This window comes from Simochromis diagramma, unplaced genomic scaffold, assembly GCF_900408965.1.
Source record: "Simochromis diagramma unplaced genomic scaffold, fSimDia1.1 OVJJ01000481.1, whole genome shotgun sequence".
NCBI lineage: Eukaryota > Metazoa > Chordata > Actinopteri > Cichliformes > Cichlidae > Simochromis > Simochromis diagramma.
In genome coordinates this window covers 1,506,392-1,529,933 of record NW_024386898.1, presented here as the reverse complement: position 1 = coordinate 1,529,933, position 23,542 = coordinate 1,506,392, and the positions used below count along the sequence as shown (strand labels likewise).

At 41.2% G+C, this 23,542-nt stretch overlaps 1 protein-coding gene across 3 annotated transcripts in view; it reads right to left on the bottom strand.

Moving 5' to 3' along the window:
* disc1 (DISC1 scaffold protein) overlaps positions 1–23,542 on the bottom strand; it is a 49,957-nt gene that overhangs the window by 12,482 nt on the left and 13,933 nt on the right. For all 3 annotated transcript variants that reach the window (XM_040034398.1, XM_040034399.1, XM_040034397.1), the window contains 5 exons: positions 23,174–23,228; positions 20,215–20,317; positions 19,849–20,037; positions 11,001–11,061; positions 531–774 (listed from right to left, as the gene is read on the bottom strand). In XM_040034398.1, coding sequence (XP_039890332.1) covers positions 531–774; positions 11,001–11,061; positions 19,849–20,037; positions 20,215–20,317; positions 23,174–23,228 — 652 coding nt within the window. The remainder of the gene's footprint in view (positions 1–530; positions 775–11,000; positions 11,062–19,848; positions 20,038–20,214; positions 20,318–23,173; positions 23,229–23,542) is intronic.

Here is a 23,542-nt window from a genome sequence, read left to right as displayed (position 1 = left end):
AGAATTCACACTCACACATGTGCACGCGCACATACATACGCATGCATGCCCACTAAAGCATTTAATCAGGAAGTCAAAGTATTTCCAAACGGTTGCCCCCCTCACGCCCACATTTTCCTCGTTTAGAAATACCTTCGAGCAAACGCGCTAACTGACTGCTGCTCATCTCACTGCAGTCGGCAGAATCTCAGACTCTCACAATGGCTCCATGCACAAACTGAAGCTGTCCTCTCCAGCCAAGCGCTAAGGCTGACAGAGCAGAAAGATTTTTTTTTTTGAGGTTACATTTCACAGCACAGTAAAGAACAGCAAGTATTTCTGAAAGCACGCTGTTCTCATTTGACCTTTCAGTGGCAAATATGGGTTATGTGCAGAAAATATGTAAGACCTCAGCGCTTGAAAGTGTCACTTGGGAAGCCTTCGTATTCAAGAGACTAAATCCCAGCCTTTGTCAAGCATTCCAGCATTTATACGGAGGTGTTTAGATGAATTATACATAGTGTGCTCTTCACAAGACAATTTACTGTTACCTTAGTGAACTCTGAGTTCTGTAAGTTGGCCTCAGGACACCATCGCCCTCCTAAAGCAGTCAGCATGGCACAGTCCTCTTCCTCTTTGGTGCCTGGCTGGGATGGAGGATAAACTGTTGCAGTGGGGAGGTCTTCGATGTCTGCTCCACTGCAGCTGGGAGTCCGCAACTGGAGACCTCGCAGGAAAAGGTGACATGCTTCCAGGTCGGCTTCCCAGATTCGCTCCAAGCTGGGAGACCCATAACTAGCAAGGGAAGGAGACAAGTATGTTATGCATTCTGATAGAGAACTTGATGTTTGCTCTCAGTGCAAGTTTGAGATCAGTATTTAAATCATAAAAGTCCAAGTGGTCAGAACAGGCTTTAGCAGCAGAGCTATCTGGAGCTGTCTGCATGCTGAAGGAAAACTAACATCAGGTATGTTCTTTTATGTTATTCAGTGATGTGAAATTTTAAAAATGTACTACAACATATAAATACAATCTTATATGTTAAGCTATTAAATAAAATGTAGTGTGCTGTAAAAGAATGTCAAAATAATACATTGATGCACATCACTCGCGTCACCGCAGAGGCATGTGTCAAACATAAGGCCCAGGGGCTAAAAGCCACCCTGCAAACACTCATAAATTTTGGACTTGTCCCTTTAACTTTTTTAAAGGTTTTATGGCTTTTTCTACTGATAAGGACCTTTTTTTCAGCACTACAGAAACTTCTTGTTTTTACAATTTTACACATTTATTTCTTACAATTTATGCCCCAAAAAGTAAAAAGAAAACAGATTTCTTTCATTTAAAAGAGCAGCATCTCTTTGTTATGCAGCAATACTGATATGTACTTTTGAAATTGCACTGCTTTTTTCTAATACTAACATATCTCAGGGATTAAGTGTGCAGTTAAACTTCTTTACACTGACAGAAAGGGGGCATGTCACTGGTCTGGCGTACTTAAGGTCATACTGGGCTGTATTTGGCCCACATTGTCCAGTAAGTTTGACATTCCTATTATACAGGTACAGCAGCATCTCTTCAAATAAAGCACATAAACCTCTGAGTGACAGATGAGAAGTGAATCATTCAAAGAATAAAATTCCATTCACAAAATGTAACAAGAGCGATATTCCTCCTGAAAGGATGCCCTTTACTCAAAAGAGGGTGTGGATGCGTTCGTTTCTCCTGGGGTCACTGAGTACGAGTTCACTGGGAGGGCAAGGAGATTGTTTTATCTACCTATTGAGTTATGATCAGTCAGCCTTCTTCACTCCTTTTTCCCCGACCTTTGCAGGATCTCAGATCCCAGCAGAAACTAATTAAAGCAGGTAAAAATGGATCGTATATACTTAAAAATGAGTTACACCGTTACTGACTTTTATCTCATTGTTCCATTATTTAGGTTAAGCTGATCACACAAAACAAGCAAAGGTAAATGTCACGACAAGCAGAGGTTTCTATATATATATATATATAAACTTGGGGAAAATGCCCAAAATGACACCACACTTCATCCAGATTACCTCATACACTACATCAAAACAATCAAATACACTTTTTATCAAGAAAACCAGACACACATACAGAGATTCCTTGATTGAGAGACGCTGCCTCTGTGAGGATTGAAGCATTGATCTTTTTATTTTCAGAAACCATTTTCCATTTCCTTTAAATAAAATGCTCCTTCACTGAGTCACATTTGAGGCCTTCTGACCTTTAAAATCTTCTTGTTTATTGACCTTCTCCTTTCAGCAACCTTTAGATAACTAAACATTCACAAATGACCGTGATCTCCGAGCTTGTCAGACACGAAGCCTTTAATAGATTTTAGGGCTTTTAGACCAAACACAAAAGGCAACAGTTTCCATACTAACTAACACCAACTTTGTTTTTGTGAATCCATGTCATGTAGAAAAATCAAACTAAAGCTGACAGGATGCAGGGAAGACGATGATGGCTTTATAGGAGACTTATCAAATCTCTTAAAGGAAGAAATGTCCTCTGTCTGTCTTCACATGCCACATTCCAACCTAGGAGGAAATACTCTGTCACAGACATAAACTCAAAATGATTGACTCACAATGGTAGAAAATACAGCAATGTCATTTGCTGAACTCACATGCAAACCCTTATAAAATAGTATTTTCACCTGAAAAGTGCACAGTGGCTCATTCTCCGTGATATATAAACAAACTCAAAGGCAAAATGCACCCAGATGACATTGTTTAATCTCTCCCTCTGTTCATTCTTCTCTCTCTCAGGGTTGAATCACCCCCCCCAAAAAAAATCCCCAAAATTGAATGCCACTTGTTTTCCAGCCCATCTCCTGCCTGAAAGGGCTGCCAACCTCTGTACCCTGCCAACGCACGCCTCTCAGTCGTTCTCTAACCTTCATTTGGCAGACAGACAATAGAAAAATTGCTCAGCCCAGTCCCCCACCTCCACCCCCACCCCGCCATCACCAATTCGCTGCCTCTGAATTCTGCTACGGTGGGGATGCACCCAATGAGCCGTGCCATTGTTATTTGTCTCTTCCGAAGTGGAGAGGAACACATGCAACACACAGATATGGGTGAGCACACATGTGTTAACTTACATGCCCATAAATCACTCTCTGTGGGGATAAAAATCATAAATTCTTCTAAAAACGTCAAAGCTGGCCTCATCGATCAAAGCGGCTTCTCTTCAGTGTCAACCACAATTCATTACAAACAACTGGCGCTGGCATTAGGGCTCTGTCTGCTGAAAATTCAGACAACATGTTAGCGCCTAAGCATCCCTGTGATGGTGGCGTCCTGGTGCCCGCTGGTATGAACTCGTCGCCCACGGGGTTAATTGGTGGCAGCCGCTCCGACTGCCATCTGACAGCGGCAGGGTGTGGGCGTGCTGTGCTGCTGATGGCCCAGTAATAAGGAGGAGAAACAGACAGGCACACTCTCTTTCTATAGTATCTTCGCTTCCCTGTGGGACTACTGACTGGCAGGACTCCTGTTTCCCCTCAAGGCATTCAATCCAGACTGCTGCTGAGGAAGGGTTATAAATCTGCTGGAACTTTTAAACGATGGGGCAGTGACCGGGTCCTGCAGGTACCAGCGGGTTCAGTTAGACGTCTCAAGAGAGAAGAGGCACATTATGGGTTCACATCCAGTCTGACCATCATTCAAAAACTTCCCAGGGCTGAAAAGTGAAGCCAACAACCAAGTGCCAAAAGCTGCATATCCTGAAATGGCCACTCGATGCTGGCTCCAAAAGCAAGTCAATCCCCTTGACTCCCGTGTTAAAATGTCCAACTTCACAGCAGAAATAACCTCATTTACAGCCAGGAAAAAAAACAAGTTTTATTTTGTTTTGTCCCTATAGGTTTTGTGAATTTAACTCAACGTTAAATAATATTAAAACTTAATGTTATGAATTATATTACATGCTTTGACTACCAAAGCAGTGAACTGTAACTGGTAGCTGTCTACTAGGTGCTACCTCAGCCAATGCAAGTCACTGAACTGGACCTTTTGACCATTTTTTTTTAAATCCTTTTTTTTGTTTTGTCTTTTATTTATCTTTCATTTAACCAGTAAAGTTGGACTTTAAGAGATTTAAAAATCTCTTTTACAAAAGTGTCCTGGCTAAGAAAGCCAACAGTTAGCATACAAACTGGAAAAGCATAAACAGACCTGAAGAAAATAAAGAATTAAGTACAGAAACATAACATAAAAAACAACACCTCCTTCACCATATTCTTTATGAGTGTTGTTTGAGGAGTAGGTCATTTTTAGTGCACTACTAACTGACATTAGTAATTGGCCAGTCTATCAGTATCAGCAAATTTATAATGGACGGTAAATGAAAATTTAACAAGTAAAGAAGAGACCGGAGGAACGCATTTGAATTATGTTATGAGTGTTGACATTACATAGTTTGTCCACCAGAGGGCGTTGTATGATTCACCCAACACAAATGTTTGGAACGGCACAAACACAAGAGCCAGCTAATCGGAGTCCAGTGTACGCTACACAACCTGCTGTGACAATAAAACAGGATTATTTTTAAACTGCAGTGTCATATAATCTTAGTAAGAAATCATAAATGACTACATATAACAACTAACAAATGTTGAAGAAATCTATTTATCTGTCAAATGTTTGAAGGATATGTAAGCCAGTATACTATACAGTCTGCAGGGCTCTAGAGTGCAACCAATTTGGTCGCAAATGCGACCAAATTTCTCCATGGTGCGACTAATAAAAAATACTTGGTCGCACCGGTGCAACCAAGTATTTTCTCGGAAAAAAAAAAAAAAAGTTTCAGCAACCCTGAAAGTCTCCGTGTGTTCAACAACAGACACACATTATGCCCATGTCGTGTTCTAAACCAATCAGAGATACTCAGAGGCGGGAACCTCTGTGATTGGCCGTGGTCCAGATATTCCTGCAGGCCTACTTATGTTTACGTTTGAAAGTAGTGATGGGATTTCCGGCTCTTTTTAGAGATCCGGCTCTTTCGGTTCGGCTCACTAAAAAGAGCCGGCTCTTTCGGCTCCGAACCGGCTCTTCAGGTTGTTTTGTTGCTTTAATTAATTTATTATTAACAATAATATAAAATTATGCACAAAAGGAATTACTAATGTAAAAAAAAAGTGGTTTTATTTATATATGTTTATATATAAATATATGCGGTGGCCCCTAGAGACAAAACAAGTACAAACTCCAAAACACATTTCTAGCATGAACTGAACTTCCAAAGCAGAGCTACTAGATCACTTAAATTACACAATTGAAAGCATGTGTGTACTGTTTGTGTATTTATACACAGGCACTCATATATATTCAAATAATTTAAAAAAAAGTTCATTTACCTGTTACTACCACACACCAAATCCGGTCGTTTGTACTTGCTGGCTTGTGTAGCCACAAGATAACAAAAGCTCAACACTGCGCCCAGCATCCTGGAGCACTTCTGTTGTCTTTTGTACGTGTTTTGAGTTTTTATGTGCTTCGGAGTTTGTACGTGTTTTTACGTGTTTTGGATTTTTTACGTGTTTTGGAGTTCGTACGTGTTTTTACGTGTTTTGGAGTTTGTACATGCTTCAGAGTTCGTACGTGATTTGAAGTTTGTACGTGCTTTGTCTCTAGGGGCCACCGTAAATATACTTTTATTTATTCACTCCACATAAAATGTAATAAATAAATCATATAATACAAAAATCAACTATTCACATTTCAACTTTTAACTATTTAAATTTTCAGCTTTTTCCTTTTACAAATTTAAAGTGAAAACAACACAAAACACTGCAAACCACAACACAATTAAATATAAATTATAATATGAAAACAAAAAGAACATGCATATTCTCTGTCATATGGGCCCGCATGAATAAACTTTCTGAATCCTTTATCATCTGCAACCAAAAATAGTTGTGGATAATTACTATACCTTTCTAATGTCAAAGGCCCCTCCCCCCTCTGCCCAGCATAAAGCACAAGGCTCGCGTGCAGAGTGAAGCGGAAAAAAAGTGCGAGAGAGAGGCTGAGAGAAAGAAAAAAAAAAACCCACGTGACGGCTCGCGATAAGGAGCCGGCTCGCGTCGCTCACGTCAAAGAGCCGGCTCTAAGACCCATTTCGTTCGCGAACGACCCATCCCTATTTGAAAGTGCGGGCAGATAGAGAAGGGTGAGTAGCCCAGGTCAGAAGTGTATGAAGTAAACGCGGTGTAAACGCAGAGCTTGCAAAAGAAGAGTTTGTAAGTTTGAAGCTGTTAATTACCAGGATGTTCAAAGACAAGACCTACCTCAGCCTTTGGGAGCTCATGTTGACCAGAGAGCCGTACCGCTCAGAGTACAAGGTCAGTTTTGGTTAATGGTCTTTCCTAAGATTGTGTGAGTTTTGCTATCTAACACAAATTGGTTCAACAAATCTCTTGAATGTATTTTTCTCTCAGAACATCCTGCATCTTGTACACATTATGCTGGTCCTACTTGTCTCAGCTGCGGTATGTGAAAGAGGGTTCTCTGCACAGAAGAGAATTAAATCAGACACAAGAGCATCCCTTCATTCAGAGATAGTGGATGACCTGATAAGAATCAGTGTGGAGGGGCCAAGTCTGGAAGATTTTGATGCTAGAGAGAGTGTGGCAAGCTGGTTCACTCAAGGCGAAAGATCAAGAAGGCCAAATTACAGGAGCTGGCCATCTGAGGTGATGTGACTGCAATGGAGGACAATCCATAAGATATCAAGTTGTTCGGATATTGAAATGTTCAGTGTGAAGCCTTTGACACTTTGAGGAACTTTTTAATTTAGATTTTTTTTTTTTTAATTTAATATATCTCGAGATGTTTTAAATTTGTTTAATGTTGAAATTTCAGCTCAGTGAAGCACTTTAAGCACAAGCATTTTTAAGTAATCTTTCTTGTAGAACTTTGCTACAAATAAAGAGCTTTGTGTTGAAAGGTTGTTAGTTAATCATTTACAAATCAATATTTACAAATCAAAAAAACGTGAACATGTAAAACTGCGGTTAAAAAATTTGGGTACGTCTAAATTTTGTGCTGGTACGCCTAAATTTTATTTTTAGGCGCACCAGTGCAACCATGGCAAAAAGTTAGTCTAGAGCCCTGCTATACAGTATATTTTTAAATTGCCAAATATCCTCATCCGACTTAAAAATCGAATATTGACAATTAACACGGTTTGTTGTGCTTTATTAACTATAGAGATGTCACCAGAACTGACATTTACAATACCTTTAATACCAAGAGGACTTATTTTTTTAGTATTGTTGGTACCATAGGCAGTGTATGTACTGCAAATCTTCCATAAATGGGCTACAACCCTTTGCAGTGTCTGGGCGATGCACCCATGTGGTCTATGAATTCAGCACGCTAACTAAGTTAGGTGCTTTAGCTGGTAAGTTATAACTTCACCCTCTTGTAAAAATACAGTCACTTCTCCCTCTGAAAATATTAACATGACTTAAGTCAAAATGATCAATTTGACTTTTAAAAAAGGGAGTCCAAAACATGTGAGTTGGAGTGGCGGAGACCATCTTTTATATACAGTCTATGGTTATCAGGTTCAGAGCATAAAATATTTTCTCAGATTTTGAGTCATAGTTCATTGTTACATAAAAATCATATTCTGGGTAAAATGAACACCTTTTTTTGGTTGTTTTAGAAAAGTGAGAGAAAGGAAATATAATCATTGATGCATTTTTGTTTTTTGAGGAAACATAAAAGCTATAAAATAAGACTTCACACAATAGAAAGGAAAGGAGATGTGATAATGTTTCGCCTTAACATTAGCCTCACAAATAACACCAGCTGTGGAGAGGTGTTAATAATATAGCGATAGAGGTGTGATAGATGGAGGACTGGGAGGGGTTTGTTTGGTGGATGACTAGAGGAGGTTTTTACAGGAGCCAGATGGGCAAATCCAGCTTAAGTGTTCCAAACACTTTTAAAAAAAATGTGGATTCAAGAATTTGTATATTAAAAGTAAGAGAGGAGCACATTTTATCCCAGTTTTTTCTCATTTAGATTTTCATAGAGCATCTTCAATTTAACTATACATCTCAGCATTTAATGGCTTCTGTGCCAGTATCCGTCGCGTATGATATATGCCGCTCAAATCTCTACAGGAGAATGAATATATAAATGAGGGACAAAAACGAGAAGCATTTCCTAATGAAACATCTGCATAAATGTATTAAACAACTGTGTGGTGCTGCTAATCTGAATAAAATGTTTTTTATTCTGATGACACACTTACAGCATCTGTGCTGTTCTAACATCCTGTTCTAGTCTTTAGCAAGGAAAAGATAATTGGTTTTTTCAACACCATCCGTCTCCACGGAGACCAGACATCTCAGCACACTAATCTGCCTCTCTCCACCCTTCTCCCCTCCTCCTCTCCTCACTTCTCATCACCACGGTACTCTATCAATGGTAATGTACATTAGAGCTGACTGATAACATTTACAGTGGATGATGAGTGCATGTGTGCATCTGTGTGTGTGTGTGTGTGTGTGTGTGCGTGCGTGGGTTAGTGGTGTATGCACATGTGGGGAAAACCACATTCAATCAAGGCAAATATGTGTCACTGTGCCAAGCGGGAGCTGGTGGAAGGGACTGGTGTACGCCATAAATCAGAGCTATATTTGTGAATTTATCTAGACCGCCTCTGGTCATGGAGGCCGATCTAAGGCTGAAGAGCCAATCATTTAATATAGAATGTGATGGCCGAGAAAATTAGTTTACAGTCACCCAAGAAGGTGTCCTTGAATGGAAATTCTCTTTTTTCAGAGTGATGTGACTATATCATTGACCCGGCTCTGAAAATTGAAGCCAGTGTGGAAGTCATGGAGTTAAATAAGTAGTTAGGAAGAGGGATGTAAGGATGCATGCACAAGTGTCTCAGATCTGCACTCTTTCTAATGGCAGGAAGGGGGTGACTCTTCAATAGTAAAGAAGTCTTTGGGGGAAAAGTCCAAGTAGGGCAACTTGTACTTCTTGTGATGTACAATTCACTTTCATACAACCGAGCAGCATCCTCTGTGTCTCAGTCGGATTCACCCCTCGCTTATGAAAAATAACACCAAACATGAGGCTTCGAAGCAATTCACTGATCAGTGTCTGAGGTCATAGTGTCTACATCCTCCCTTTGCAGAGTCTGTGGGGGAAATACTTGTGATTTACAGTATGTAATCATCTGCCCTCGTAGCAAAGTATCTCAAACAGGAACACAGTATATAGCAGCTCCACTGCAAACCAGTTTTACTGGTAATAGTAGTTAATGATGGTTTCCTCGGGGAGCAGTACCAAGCTTTCAGGATTTGTAATCTCAGATGGTTTGCGTAAAAGAAAATTAAAAGGAGATTTTAGACTTAAACATTTTATAGATGTTTTTATAGCTGTTTAATGGGGCACACGTGTGAAGAATCATTTAGTTGCTGTGAGGAGCAGCACTCAGCCTGTGGAAAAGGTTTTATATTGTTATAACATTTTCTGTAGCCCACTGAAGAACTTTAATATATAACCTTGTCAGTTTCATCAGGGTTATCTCAGGTTAAGCTCGGAGACTTTCCTAACAGAAGGCCTGTCGGTGACAGACAGAGAAGGTCTCCACTGGTGATACCACTGAGTTGTATTGTAACATCTGGCATTTTTATGCTCAGTCTTAAATTTAGTTCTTGTTTTTAGATGATATTTTTAACGTGTCACACTTTCATTATGCAGTTTCTGTGTTTGATAGTATCCTACGTAGGCTGCTTGTCATCTGTTGTGTGCGTGTGTCTATCTATCTATGCGCCTAGCCCTCAACAAACGTTTTGCCTTCTTTTGTCCTTTATATTTAGGCAGCGATTCATCCCATTCTCTAAAATACTCTGACAAATGCCTCTGCTAGAAACTCAGAAGTGTTGCCATCATACAAACAAAACACAAAGCAGCCATCTGCCCTATTGACAGCGATGGTCCTGAGGCACGATTCCCTGCTGGGCGCTGAGATCGCAACCATGTTGCTCCTTGACCATTCAGACCCCCAGTCTGTGCATCCTTCAACAAGCAAGAGCCCTGCAGTATGTCACTGAGTCCTGGCTCTCATCCAAAGAGGTGACCCTGCCTCTCCAAGGATGCAACACACAAAGCTGTGCCCCCCTACACACACCACAAACAGAGACAAAGGTCAAGTAGACAAACAGGGTCTGTGATAATAAAGGCTTTTGCAAGCTCAAAGTAAACCCATACCACCTAACCTTTTCTCTTCTGAACACAGCTAGAATAGACTGAGTGGAAAGAACAGCTCATATGTGGTGCACAAAATCATTACCGGCTATATTTATCCATCTGTAAAACAAAAATTGCTCCAACAACCTGTAGAATAGGAGCCAGTCGCTGTTTGTCTGCCAAAGAGTCTATCCATCTGGTGATTGAACTATAAAAGAAGCACAAGCAGCTGTATGGACTCAAATGCCTACCAGGATCCACACTCTCACCTCCTCAGCTCACTCCTTAAGTCAGGTAAGATGGGTGGCAACCCGTAACACGACTTGTCCTTTGCGATTTAGAACCTCTGAGTTCGCAGACGGAAACAATGAACCAGTCAGAAGAAAGATATTGTTTTGTCTAAAATGGTTTACACACAAGAAGAGCGGAAAGGTGGGAGATGAGTTGATGGCGAAGCCTAAAAAAAAGGTACAAAAGGTATGTGAGAAGGTGGGAAGAGGAAGACAAATTGTGTAGGTGAGAGACAGACTGCAATGTGAGAAGGGGCTCTAGGAGACAACGGCGTATGAAAAAAGGTGTGAGAGCATGATGTGGTAGGTGATGTGATGCACTGAGGAGACGTTGCTCTGGTTAGAGGACAGCAGGAGTGAGAGGAAATTCCTTGGAGGCTGCTGCTTTATATACGTCTCCTTGTTTATTAGTCTGAGGAACACCGAGTCTTCGCGTCTGTATTAAAAAGAAGCAGAGAGCACAGAAAAGCCTTACCTGTGCAATCGGTCCTCCAGTAGTTCAATATACTTGCTGGTGTTCTCTTTCAGGCGGCTTTCTGAGTGAGAAAAAAAGAACAAAGAGAACGACAGCACGTTACCTCTAATACTGTTAACACTGACGCATCAATAGCTATGATATACGTGTTAGAAAAGTTAGTTGTCATCACTTGGTGACGGCATTGTGCAGAGAAACTGCAACAGTACACTTCACTTTAGAGGAGCAGCTGGCTTTCTCTTAACACAAACACACAAATGAGGAGAGATCACTGCCTCTGCTCTCAGAGGGGATAAAACTGTAGATGGCCCAAGGATAAAAGGGGATTTTATCATGGCATAGTTCTTTATATCTTGCCAGATTTTCTGTGGGGCATGAAGTTGGATGGATTGCTTATGTTGCTTCCTGTGCCCTTCTGCCAGCAGTGAGTTGTGCCTGAGGAGGCTGGTTGAGCAGTAGTCAGGATGGAGAGGAGGACTGAGCTGCGTTAATGAGCTCATGTATGAAACATGAGAATATGCCCTGCCCATAGGAGCTTCCAATCCTTGAGCACAATAGGAATAGGAAACATAGATGCTATCTATATTTATCTATAGACAGATAGACCCAAGTTATAACATACAATCCAAACCTTCCTACTCTTCCTCAGTAAAACATAGCTATTCCTATACATTTGTACATTCTCAACAATCCATTGGAACCAGGGAGCACTGGTTCCCACCTTGGAGTCAAAGGATCACAGACACTGCAAGACAATAATAATGAGGCTACTCTAAGTGGAAGCTATTGTCTAGAAAAATAGTAAAATACTGAATACAGAACAGATGGTGTAAAACTTTCATCTAACATTTGGTAAAAAACAATTTTTTTAAAGTGAGTACGATTATATTTTACATGAGTGCATACTCCTACTTAAAATACAAACTTTAATGAAGAACTAGGAAAGCCAAAAACAGTTGGGAAACTGTTATGTTTTGTGATGCCGCTTAGGCTGCTCACACAGAGACAAAGTCTGCGGATTGAAATACAATTTGCATCATTGTCTTGATGGTGGTTAATAGACAGCATCAGCTTGGGGGTGACATATTCTCGGGGCCAGGCACAGCAGGAAGAAAAGGAAAATGTCAGCGACAGTAGCGTGACAAACACTTTCCACACTCTTGCACACACACACACGCACACACACACACTCCTGTCTGTACTTGAAGGAAGAGCTGAGATGGAGCTAGTTGGGTTATTTATGGGGGCTTGAATGTGGGAGTCACAGGAAGGGATGTTACTCGTTTCAGTCAAAGTGGCCAAATCTGTGCAATCAGAGGCCGCTGGAGAAGCTATCACATATCTGCTGTATGTGGACCAGACAGCTCACTTACCAACCCTCTAATTGCCACGTGAGATCTTATCCTACCTGATAGAGCTTCCCCTATCAACTTCCATTCACGCTGGCTCTGTTAAGCAGCTTGCAAGCAGATAGCCACTGAATAATACATGGAGGGCATTAAGCCTGACTTTAGCTGGCAGAGAGCAAGTTGCCAAACTGAGCTACAGCTTGAACAACAGCAAGACGGATAGAAACAGATGAAGGTGGGAGATTGACACACAAGTGCATTAACTGTTTACTTAATATTTCTTGCCATGCTATACACAGAGGAGAGTGCGCCGTCCTGTCGCCATGCCAACCAGTGGTAAAACTACGGCGGTTTTTCAGGCGTGACAGATAAAAATAATCTTTTCTTTATAGAATGGGACGAGAAATCAAGCGGCAGAGCCTCCTCCTGCGCAGAGTGGAACCAGAGCACTGGGTGATATTACCACTTCCTGTAAGACTGCGGGAGGCTGCTGTCATGGGCAGGCAATGCGAATAAAATCGGCACTAAAAAGCCCATAAAGAAGACAGTCGCTCTGTTACTCCCTGATGCGTGCCGTGGCATATTTGGTGTTGAAGGAACTTCACAAAGGCGTTCACAGAGCCCACATCGGAAATTCATGAGCTCAGACTCCCTTCACACTAGTGATCTCAGCAGGCATTAAACATCACTGATTGCTGTCAAGGACCCCGGCCAAAATCGAAAAGGCCATTCATTCATAACACAAGCAGAACTGAGACACCATTGAAGGATGTGGAGAATGGGTTACTGGGTGCTGCGACAATGTCATTTGCTTTATATATGAATCAGAATTTGTTAGACTAATCGAAGCTAAATTGCTTCAGCTAAATAGCTCTAACACTCTAAGACAGAAAAAGACGAGTCTGATGGTTACAAACTCTGATGTGACAGACAAACCTATGAAGCAGGATGTCACAACTGTAGCAGAGTTTACAAAGTTTCTGTCAGTGTGTCCTGATAAGGGACCCAAAGAGCAGAATGAGCTCAGGAAACACAAAAAATACTTTTTATTTAGGTGGAGCACATAATCCAAGGCCTGGTAAAACAAACAGACACGCAGACCAGAAAACACAAGAGGAAGTCCGCATGGGATGATCTGATATCCTCGTGTCGGTGTTGTTCCTACATCATCATAATAAACGTTGTTCCAGGTTCAACATTGCAAGTGACCAATCACATTGTTGTAACGTCCCCCTTTTGTGCCTTTGAAAAATACCGCCTTAAAAAAACCTACTTCACTTGTGAGAAGAGAAACCGCTTCTGTCCGCCGATCCAGGAACTTGAATTCTTTGCATTTCAGGATACTTTTCTTTAATAAATGGTAAGCATTATACATATTGTCCTTACAGAGGCGGTTTCTCTTCTCGCAAGTGAAGTAGATTTTTTGAAGGTGTTTGTTTTTTTCGAGGTCGCGGATGACATCAGGAGAAGGTGATTGGTCACTTGTAATGTTGAACCTGGAACAACATTATTTATGCTGACGAGGGAACAACACCAACAGGAGGATATCAGATCGTCCAACAGCATGACACAACAGAGAACTAAAACAAACTGAGGCTTTAAATAGACACACGGAAATCAGGAAGATCGGAAACGCCAGGGTGACAAGACACAGCTGAAATTAGTCAGTGACTAATGAAACAGGATAAAACTAAATACAATGCACACGAATAAGAGATGAACAAAGTAAAACAGGACATCACCAAACAGAGATGGAGACTTATCCAGAGAGGAAAAACTGAAACTCCAGGAGTCACCTATAAACCATGTCCATAAATATTAACAATAACTAGGCTACAAAATATGATGAAAATAAAACTAAGAAAAGCTAAGAATAGAAACATGGTGAAACCAAAAGTCAAGCAGAGAATATTCAATAATAGACAGAACTTAAAATTTCAAAACTCAATCACAGTTATGGGTTTTACAGAAAAAAGTTAATATAGGCAAGGTGTTTCAGTGCCTCCTGCATCACGAGCATTCAAAGAGCTCTCCAACTCTAAGTGAATAATGCGGTCATTTCTTCAGCGCCTTAACAACAAAAGCACCCAAACGTCTGTGAGGCCTTCTTGTTGTCAAACAAATTAGAGGCGGCTCTGCGCTAACAGAGCACCGGTGTCATGCTTGTTATAAAAGCCTGTGCAATAATAAGGCAGAAGACAAAACTGTGTGTCTGTAATTGAGCTGAAGGCACTGACTGTGATGAATGTGTTTAAGCTTGGCTAGGTCTGTCTGAGTGTGACAGCACTGCAGGTAAAACACAAACATAGGCATATGGAGCCACTCCCACCATATATACCTGAACCTAACAGCAGCAGAGCTGACGGAGGGACAGCCTGATATAGGACAGACGCTCAATCACCCATGATGCTCTAGCTGTAGCATGCACAGATTGCAGCTGGCATAGCGGAGCATATTGTTGGGTTGTGCTTGAATGCACAACAAAAAGAATCACTTGACAAGTAATTGGCTGTGTGCAAAACTGTAGTTGGGTTGTGTTTTGGTCTTTTTTAAGTGATGGGTGCTAAACTGCTCAGCTGAAATCTTAAGAAATGCTCACTATCATTGTATGTCAGTAAATAGAAACTGTTTAGAAGAGGCTCTAAACTATATTTCTGCTGAAGCAAGCTGCAAATATATTTTTTGTTTTTGACAACTGAATCTAAGAAGCAACATTCCTCGGCAATGAGGAAGTCTCCCAAAAAAGTGCAGAGCACTCTCAACGCTTCACCAGCTCAACAATCCCGCCCCATTAAACATGCATCCTATTATTCCCCGGGTTTCCTCTTGGAACTCCGGGTTAGTACATTTTCACTAAAATGCATCTTCCCCCCCATTATCTCCCACTTGTATATGCGAGCAATATATCATCTTACTCTGGTGTTTTTGTTTAGCTGCAAATTTGTGGCTCATGAGATAAATATACTTAGAAACTCCAGTCGTTTTAGGGGAAATTAAATATACAATATTACAGAAATACCAAGTAATTCCACAAGATGGAAAGTCGGCTGCTTTCAGTATGAGCCAGTGTGGTGGACTGACAACCTGGCATTACATCCCAAACCAAACAGCTGCAAACATTTTTTGAGCTTTACCGTGTTTGCAGTGCACGTAGAAGAGAAGGAAGGCACAGTAGGGATATAAAACATTTGTTTCAGCGGTATGTAATTGAGGAAAAGACCTGATTGATTGATTGACGGAGCCTGATTGGAGTGGTACCTCAGTCAATTGTGTTTTTGCAGTAATTCTTTCAATGATAAATTCATAATGGAATGACAGGAAGAAAAAAATACTCAATATTGCTGAAACTTCAGAGACAAAGACCAGAAAACATCCTCCCCCCCCCAGGTCCACTTAACCACCGTGCCGCTCTCAATCACTCAGATGCTCTTCAGAGAAGAGCTGTCACACATTCCATCATGTTCTCAACAGAAGCACCCTAAAAGAGCCAGAGCTATGAATAAATCATATGTGTCCTCGCCTTTACTGTAAGAGAAAATTGCATTTGTCTAATAACACAGAGTGACTTGTATTGATGTGCACTTAAATCCGACTAGCACCGCAGAGTTGGGTTCGAACTGACTGGCTTTAAACTACGGCACGAGCAACAGGAGCTGTATGGAGAAACAATAGCTGGTACAGTAATTAAATGGGTTCCAGTTGAGCCGCGTGAAGCAGAAAACAAGAGAACTGCTGGCATTGTAACAATGGCAGTGAACAGGCATTACCACACTACTTGGCTAAATGAAGAGGAGCACAGTCTGATGCAGCTTTCCCCATATGAAAGTCCTCACTACTGGGGGTCATTTACGCATCTTATTCAGCTCTTCAATTATTTATTTGTAAATTTAGCGTCGCTCGAGATCTCTCTTGGGGACAAAATTATACTCTCAGCGGGGAATCAAACCTCTGGCCATAATGGCTGTGGTATTCATCAGCAAACGTGCCAATGGCAATTAGGGACATAATGGCTCCCAGGCCAAAAAGCCCCCACACCGCAAGCACTCAACAAGCTGAAGCTGTGTGGCTTCAGCTTGTTGATGAATTTCTATCTTTACATGGCATCAGCAGGACTATTCATTGCCTCGGAGCTCACGCGATGACAATGGACATGCTGTTTTCTTTGTACGGGATGACACTAATACCACAAGCGCGCGTGCTAGAAATGCCTCGGAAACCTAAAAGGATGGCCATCTTGGCTTTGACTTAGACAGTAATTTCTAATCCCCTCCAGCTAAAGAAATGGTAATGTGCTGTTGGTGGGCTATCAGTTTCCAGCAAGTGTGTGCCAGCCCCTTATTACCAAATAGGATGACAGTTTAATGAGCCCCTTGCTTGGTGTCAGCAACACATTTTGAAATTGCGACTGCTGCCATATTGTGTGCGCCCACTTGAGCGTTTGAGCACGCCGCGCAACCAATCATTAACTTGCCGTCTTCTCTGTGACGTGTTACCACCTGACTCCAAATCCTTTGTTTAGCCGCCGCAGTTTCGTACCACTGGTTTCCCAGCCTGCAGAGCTACATTATTCAAGATGAGGCACACACGCACGCTGCGTTTAGGCTGCTGAGGTGAACGTGGTGATGCTTGTCATGGAAGAGATCAGTGTTATCCCTGGCTGTCAAGCAGACCGAGGTGTTCTTGGGTGTGCTTCCACAACAAGAATCCAGTGGAGGTCGATGAAACATAATCACTTTGAAATGAAAAGAGCTGCTTTCTCCTATAATGATATACAATTATAGACTGGATGTACTAAAATAGCAAGTCTATGCATTACTATACAACCCCCTAAAAACTTCATGCAACTGAGCCTGAACAATGGAGTACAAAAATAAAAGGGTGCCCCCTAGTGACAGGAAAGGGTGCATTCAGGACAGGACAATAGCATTAAATGTGAAGCTCCAGCCACAAATCTTTATGATCTGGGTAACAGCATATGGTAGATGGGAGGTTGTAGCATTAGCTTCAGTCTGATGCCGCTTCACTTCCTGCTCTAGCCCCATCACTTTACCACCACCCCCCCTCTCCCGCCCTCCCCTCATCCTCCCGTCTGCGTGTCTCAGTGAGGGAAGTGACCTTTTTTAGAAATCTCCCTGTGACTGATGGACTAGAGAGAGTACCACTGCAGGTGGTGCCGTCAAAATCCATTTAGATCTCTACCAAATGCCCACACGCCAAATCAATCTAAAGACTGAACCCTACAAAAAAAGAATTCAAAAAATTTAAAAAGACAAGCCCCCGTTCCTTAAGATCTTAATCGAGTTGGAGAGAGTGTGAACGCTGATGCATCATGTCTGCGCACACTGGCTCGAAGGTAACCAGCTAACTTTACACAATTAAAGCTCAATTCCCTCGCACCACCCTCGCCACCTCGCCTCTTCGCGACTGCCAATCCTTGCTGGTAACTCGTTTGAAGCCGATTCCCCCGCTGACAGCAGATCACTTTTGCTTCATTTGGGAGAAAAAGTCATTGTTCATTGATGTCCTCTCACAGTGTGGAGCAACATCAAGAGGCGACTCGTCTTTCAAAGAGCTCTCATGATTCACATTTTGAACTGATATTTAAAAAGTGTATTCAAAGAAAAAGAGAGGCGCCTTTCAAGTACACAACAAACGCTTTCACGCCTCAGTGGGCAGGGAAAAAAAAGAACAGCGCTGTTTCAGGTAATGCTGCACTTATTCATATTCATTCTTTAAAATGTTTATTCTAAGCTACTATAATAACTGTTTGTATGTTAACAATGGAACAAATGTGTACATGTAATATCCCAAAGAGAATTATTACACAAACATCCCTTAAGCTGACTTTTTGTTTCTTGAGCTTTTTCACAGTTTTTCAGATTTTTGTCTTATTGTACAGGTTTCGTTCACTCTTGCTGCTCGAATCAGGCTTGTTTCCAGATGCAGCAGACAGCTGTTCATAGAAGGCAAAGTGTACACAACCTGCCGAGCACCTAAGGGCAGGCAGCTGTGCTAGCTGAAGGCCAGAAACATAATCTGAATGAATGACAATATGATGTCAACTTGAAAAGCAATATGTTAGTTTTGTGTATTAAAAAAAATACTGCTCACACTAGCTTCATAATTATAATACAAACATATCGATATGTTCCTTCGACCAGTTTTATTCATTTTTGTTTCTGATAGAGGGCTGGAGGAAAGGATTCATTTAAGCAAGCAGCGCTCTTGGTTTTATTAACACCGAAGGTTTTTCCTCTTAAGAAGCATGAAAGTGACTCCTGAGCTCACTGACTGGATGTTTTGTGGTTAATCACGCCTCAGGAATTCTAAAACTAAAATTGCGATATAGATTTTATGGTCATAAGTGTGTACTCTGGAGCTTTTCTCCAAAAACCTGTTGCTTATTTAGCACAGTTCTTACTCTTTTGTGCTAATGATTTAACCAGGACACTTTTTGTTGTAAAAGCTGCAACTATGAGCCACAGAATCCTGCATATGCAAATAAAATTAACTGGAATTTTATGTGTGGAACCAAAGTGGTTTCTATCTAGCCCCTACTTCAGATTTAATCCCCCATTAAACCGAATGGTAATTTTTTACATTTCAATTTGGTACAAAATAAACAAGAAGCTATGCTTCATGTAGAGCCTTACTGGAGCTAGTAGGAACATTTTATTAATCTAACTGTATGTTAATATTCACCTGTGTGAGATTTATCTTCTCAACAAATTATATAAATTCATATATCTACATAGGTTTTTAAGTAATACCATAATGGGCAAAAGATGCAGCAGTTTATTGAAATCTACACATGGAAATACAGAATATAAGCCCAAAACAGACTCTGTACAGTTCTAACAAGCCTGAAAGTCAATGTTTGGCTGGACTGTTTCCCTCCTCTTGACAGCCACCCTTTCATGGAGACCATTTCTGATGAGGCTTCAGCAGCTGGATAAATTGAAGGGCCAGATGTTTCTCACAGGTCCTGTGTCAGGTCTTTTTCTAAGGACATAACGTGTTCAGATCCTGTTCATCTACTGTACACAGTTTTTAGGCCTAATTCTTTCTTTTATCCAGCAGCATACTGAAATATGCTAAGATTCCAGCTAACGGCTTCTTGGGAATCACCTTGTTAGTGCAGAAATACTATTTTATGCCCTTCAAACTGTGTTCTCGTGCTAAGTTGTTTGTTATGTGTAGGCACAACAATCCTTTGCACCGTTAGGCACAGTTTTTATGCTTCAGTGATTTGTATTTCAGTGTTAAGTGATCAGGTACAAGGACTGGACTGAAAATTAATGAAAAAGCAGCCAATGCCCAAAGAAAAACCTGCAGAACTATTGCTCGAGACCACTTTTTAAAAATTGTGATAAAGTCTTGCTCCTTGTAGAAAAAAAAATGAATAAAGTAATAGTGTTGTATATTTATATATTAATTAAACAATAGTAAAGACAAGGGTTTGATGTTGTCAGTCATACTGGGTAGCCTCTGCCACTCACCATGCTGGGCCTCTCTCTGCTCCAGCTCCTGTCTGAGTTGGTGCCGCTGCTCCTTCATCCTGGCGAGCTCCTGGCTGCTCCCTGAGCTGAGGCTGTGCAGCCTCTTGGCCAGAGCCTCAAGTCGGTCCCGCTCCAGGTACACCGCCTTCATCTCTGCTTTTAGTTCCTTAGCACTGCTGAAGTCATTACCTGCACCGGTGCACCACAGGAGCACATTATGCTTACAACGTCCATTAACGAGCTTCTTGATCATTAATAGCGTAATTAAGTGAGGCTAATGGTGGGTGAGCCAAGTAAATGGGGTAAATAAAAAAAAAAGGGTAATGCAGCAGGGATGTAGTGGGGTGTGGTTGAGTGGAAAGTTACCTGAGATGGCTGCCAGTTTGGCTTCATGTAGTGCCAAAAGCTGTGTTTCAGTCTCACTGACTTTCCTCCTTAGGCTGCTGCCCAGTCTCTGACTCATGACCACCTGAGGAAAAGAAAGAGAGGAACATGCAGAGGAGAGAGCAGGGGGGGAGGGCGGTAACTAACAAAACCTTCGCAGACACATGGATCCCACAGGAGGCAAAGCTCATTTCCAATTCCACTTTCATTTTCTTTTTGACACTCATTCTTACAAGACCTTACAAATTCATTTCCGTCCTTCTGTGTTCGCTCTGCTTTGAATACACAGCAGAGCATCAACGCCGATGTGTTACCTTTGTCTATAACCTTTAGAAAGAAAGAGAGTGCTTCTCCTTTCACATGGACAGACTGGAAAATGTGAAATCCTCATAAAAGATATCATTAGAAAGTCAGAGAGGAAAAGGCCCCTGAATGTCACAGCCTGATGGGGATGCGGCACCTCAGCCCTGAGTATTCACAAAGGAGCTGATGGTCTCCATCAGCCCGTCTGGCCCTCATCTGCCCTCACCCTGTCCTTTAAACCTCTGTTATTTCCATTGTATACACTTTGAACCACAGCTACAATCCCCACAATCCGCTTCCTTCTTTTTAGGAACTGTTTTTCTTTATTTTCACTGCTCAAAGAGATTTGGATCCAGATTTTCTGACGCATGTTTTCCTTAAATCTGACACAGTTATGTGCAACACTTTGAAAAGGCAGTCAAATAGACTGTTATTTCCGAGGCAGAACATCCCCGGAGAGTTTTCTCCGCACAGAAATGTAGAAAGCGGATTTTTTTTTTTCCAAACAGGCTTGTATAATTTTATTTCATGCATTACATGAAGTGAAAATATTTTTTGAGTGCTTTTTCAAACTGTAGAAATTCTGACATCGCTGATTTAATTTCAAAACATCAGGCTATTTGTCAATTTCAAAAAAGTCAGCGGAGAAAGCGAAAGTTACTTTCATGTCAGCAATCATTTTGTCACAGCAGGTGAGCAATTTTCCACTTGGTGAATATATCATCTTGGAACCAAACTTCTCATTTTAGCTTAACAATGGGCACTTTGTGATGATGGTAAATGTATATCTGGGTAGAAACCCACGACATTTCTTTCAGGTGCAGCGGCAACATCAATCAGTGATTTGATGATGGCTTTCTGAAAGACTCAGTGACAGTAGCTTTACAGAGCTAACTCTGTAAGCTAACTTCTCTCTCCTTATTCCATGCATCTAGTTTCTGGATAAAAATATCTGAAAAAAAGAAAATAACTAGTAAGCAGCATATGTCTGAATGAATATGCCAAAGTACAGAGGATGACAACAATAGCTTAGATAACCACTCATCACAAAGAAAGGTATACAGAAGAGCCTCTCTGAACACAACACATTCACCTTGAAGCATATGGGCAAAAACAGCAGAAGACCACACTGGGTGAACGAAATGGTCAGCTAAGAACAGGAAAGCGATGTTGTGAAGTGTAATAATATGGAGGATATTTTGTTAGCACAGATTGGTCCCCTTATTACCAACTGAGCATGTACTGTTGCTGACTACGCTCACCTTTTTATAACCAGTGTGTCCATCTTCTAATGGTTGCTTCTAGCGGAATAACATATGTGACAAAGATCACATCATCTTAAACTGGTTTCATGGACATGGCAGTGAGTTCTCTGTACTCAATGCCCTCCACAGTCACCAGAGCTCAATCCAGTAGGGCACTTCTGGGTTGTGGCGGAACATGAGAATCACATCGTGGATGTGCAGCCGACAAATCTGCAGCAACTGTGTGATGCCGTCATGTCGATATGGACCAAAATCTCAGAGAAATGTTTCCAGCAGCTTGTTGAATCTATGCTACAAAGAATAAAGGCTAATGGATGTCCAACATCATCCAGTACTAGCAAGGTATAGATGAGCTCATGGTTTGGATCTCACCCTAAAAGTGTCAATCTGACAACACGCACTGCCAAGCAGCCCCAAATGATGAATTGCTTTTTGGGGAAGAGGAGAGACGTTGCAGGTAAACAGATGTGGGGATTAGAGTTTTTAGAACCCAGTGTGGTACACTGAAACACACTAAAGCTGACGTTGTTTGCTCTACATGTACTCTTGCAGATGCCTCAGGATTTTACAGTTGAACAACATGAACTCCATGTTGAAAGTCATACCCGAGACTATTTGACTCAGTTCTCATCACCAGTGATCATCTTTGACATGAAAAATTCAGGTCAGTTTGAGACAGACACTGACCGCTCTCACAGCACATTTAGCGTCTGTACTGATGCATATGTGCAAGAGAGATCTAAATGCAGTAGCAGCACAGAAGTGGTGCAAAATCTCAACATTAACAGGAACCGCTGCTACATCCAAATCAAGTTTTTGCTTCTTATGGTCTTCTGATTACACCGTGTGCAGCTTTGTGCCTCCTTTGTGCAGGAAGCACAAAGGAAAAGCAAACCCTTGATAAGCATGAGTGAATTCTAGTTACACAGCAGCATGCAAACCCAGGTATACACACAAACAACGGACACGGGCTTCAAATCACTACGTTAGCCATGTTTTACTCATTTAGTTGATTTTAAAAGTGGGCATTTAAGCAAATCGGACAGCTTTTTCATCATCAGGTGTTGTAATAATTTTACAGATGATTTAGAATTTAGGGAGGATTTATTCAAAATGACAACTCCTGTGACTCTTGCAAAAAAACAAAAAAAACTGGAGAGTTTACTGCCTTGTCAAAGAGAAACAAGCTCATGAATACAGACACTGACATTTAGTACATATATTAAAAACACCAAAGCTCGCACAAGACACATAATGTGTATTTTGACTTACTGCTTATTATTAGATATTCACACACATTCAGTCATCGTCGACATGCTGAGAAGAGAATGAGATGATATAGAATAAATCAAGTCAGCGGAACAGTGGCTTACCTTAGCAGTGGCTTCCTTAATGGACAGATTTAATGCCTGCTCCTGCTCCTGGAGTCTGCAAAATAAAAACATAAATGTCACAGTGCAGGACTAAAGGTAATTTTTTCCATTTTGGGGATGAAATCAGGAGTTATCAATATGATATCTCCTGTTCCAATCTAGATTTTTGTATTTTTTTTTTAGCTTCTACTCATCTGGCAGCTAATCGCTTAACGGTTTGCAAACTAACAACTATCAAACTGAACCTTGGATAACTTTTTAAAGGACAGTCTTGAGAGTGTTTGTCCAGTGGATGGGAGCAAATATTCAACGACCAGTTCAGCCATGCACAAAAGTGAGACATTTCTTTATATTTTGCAGCTAATTATC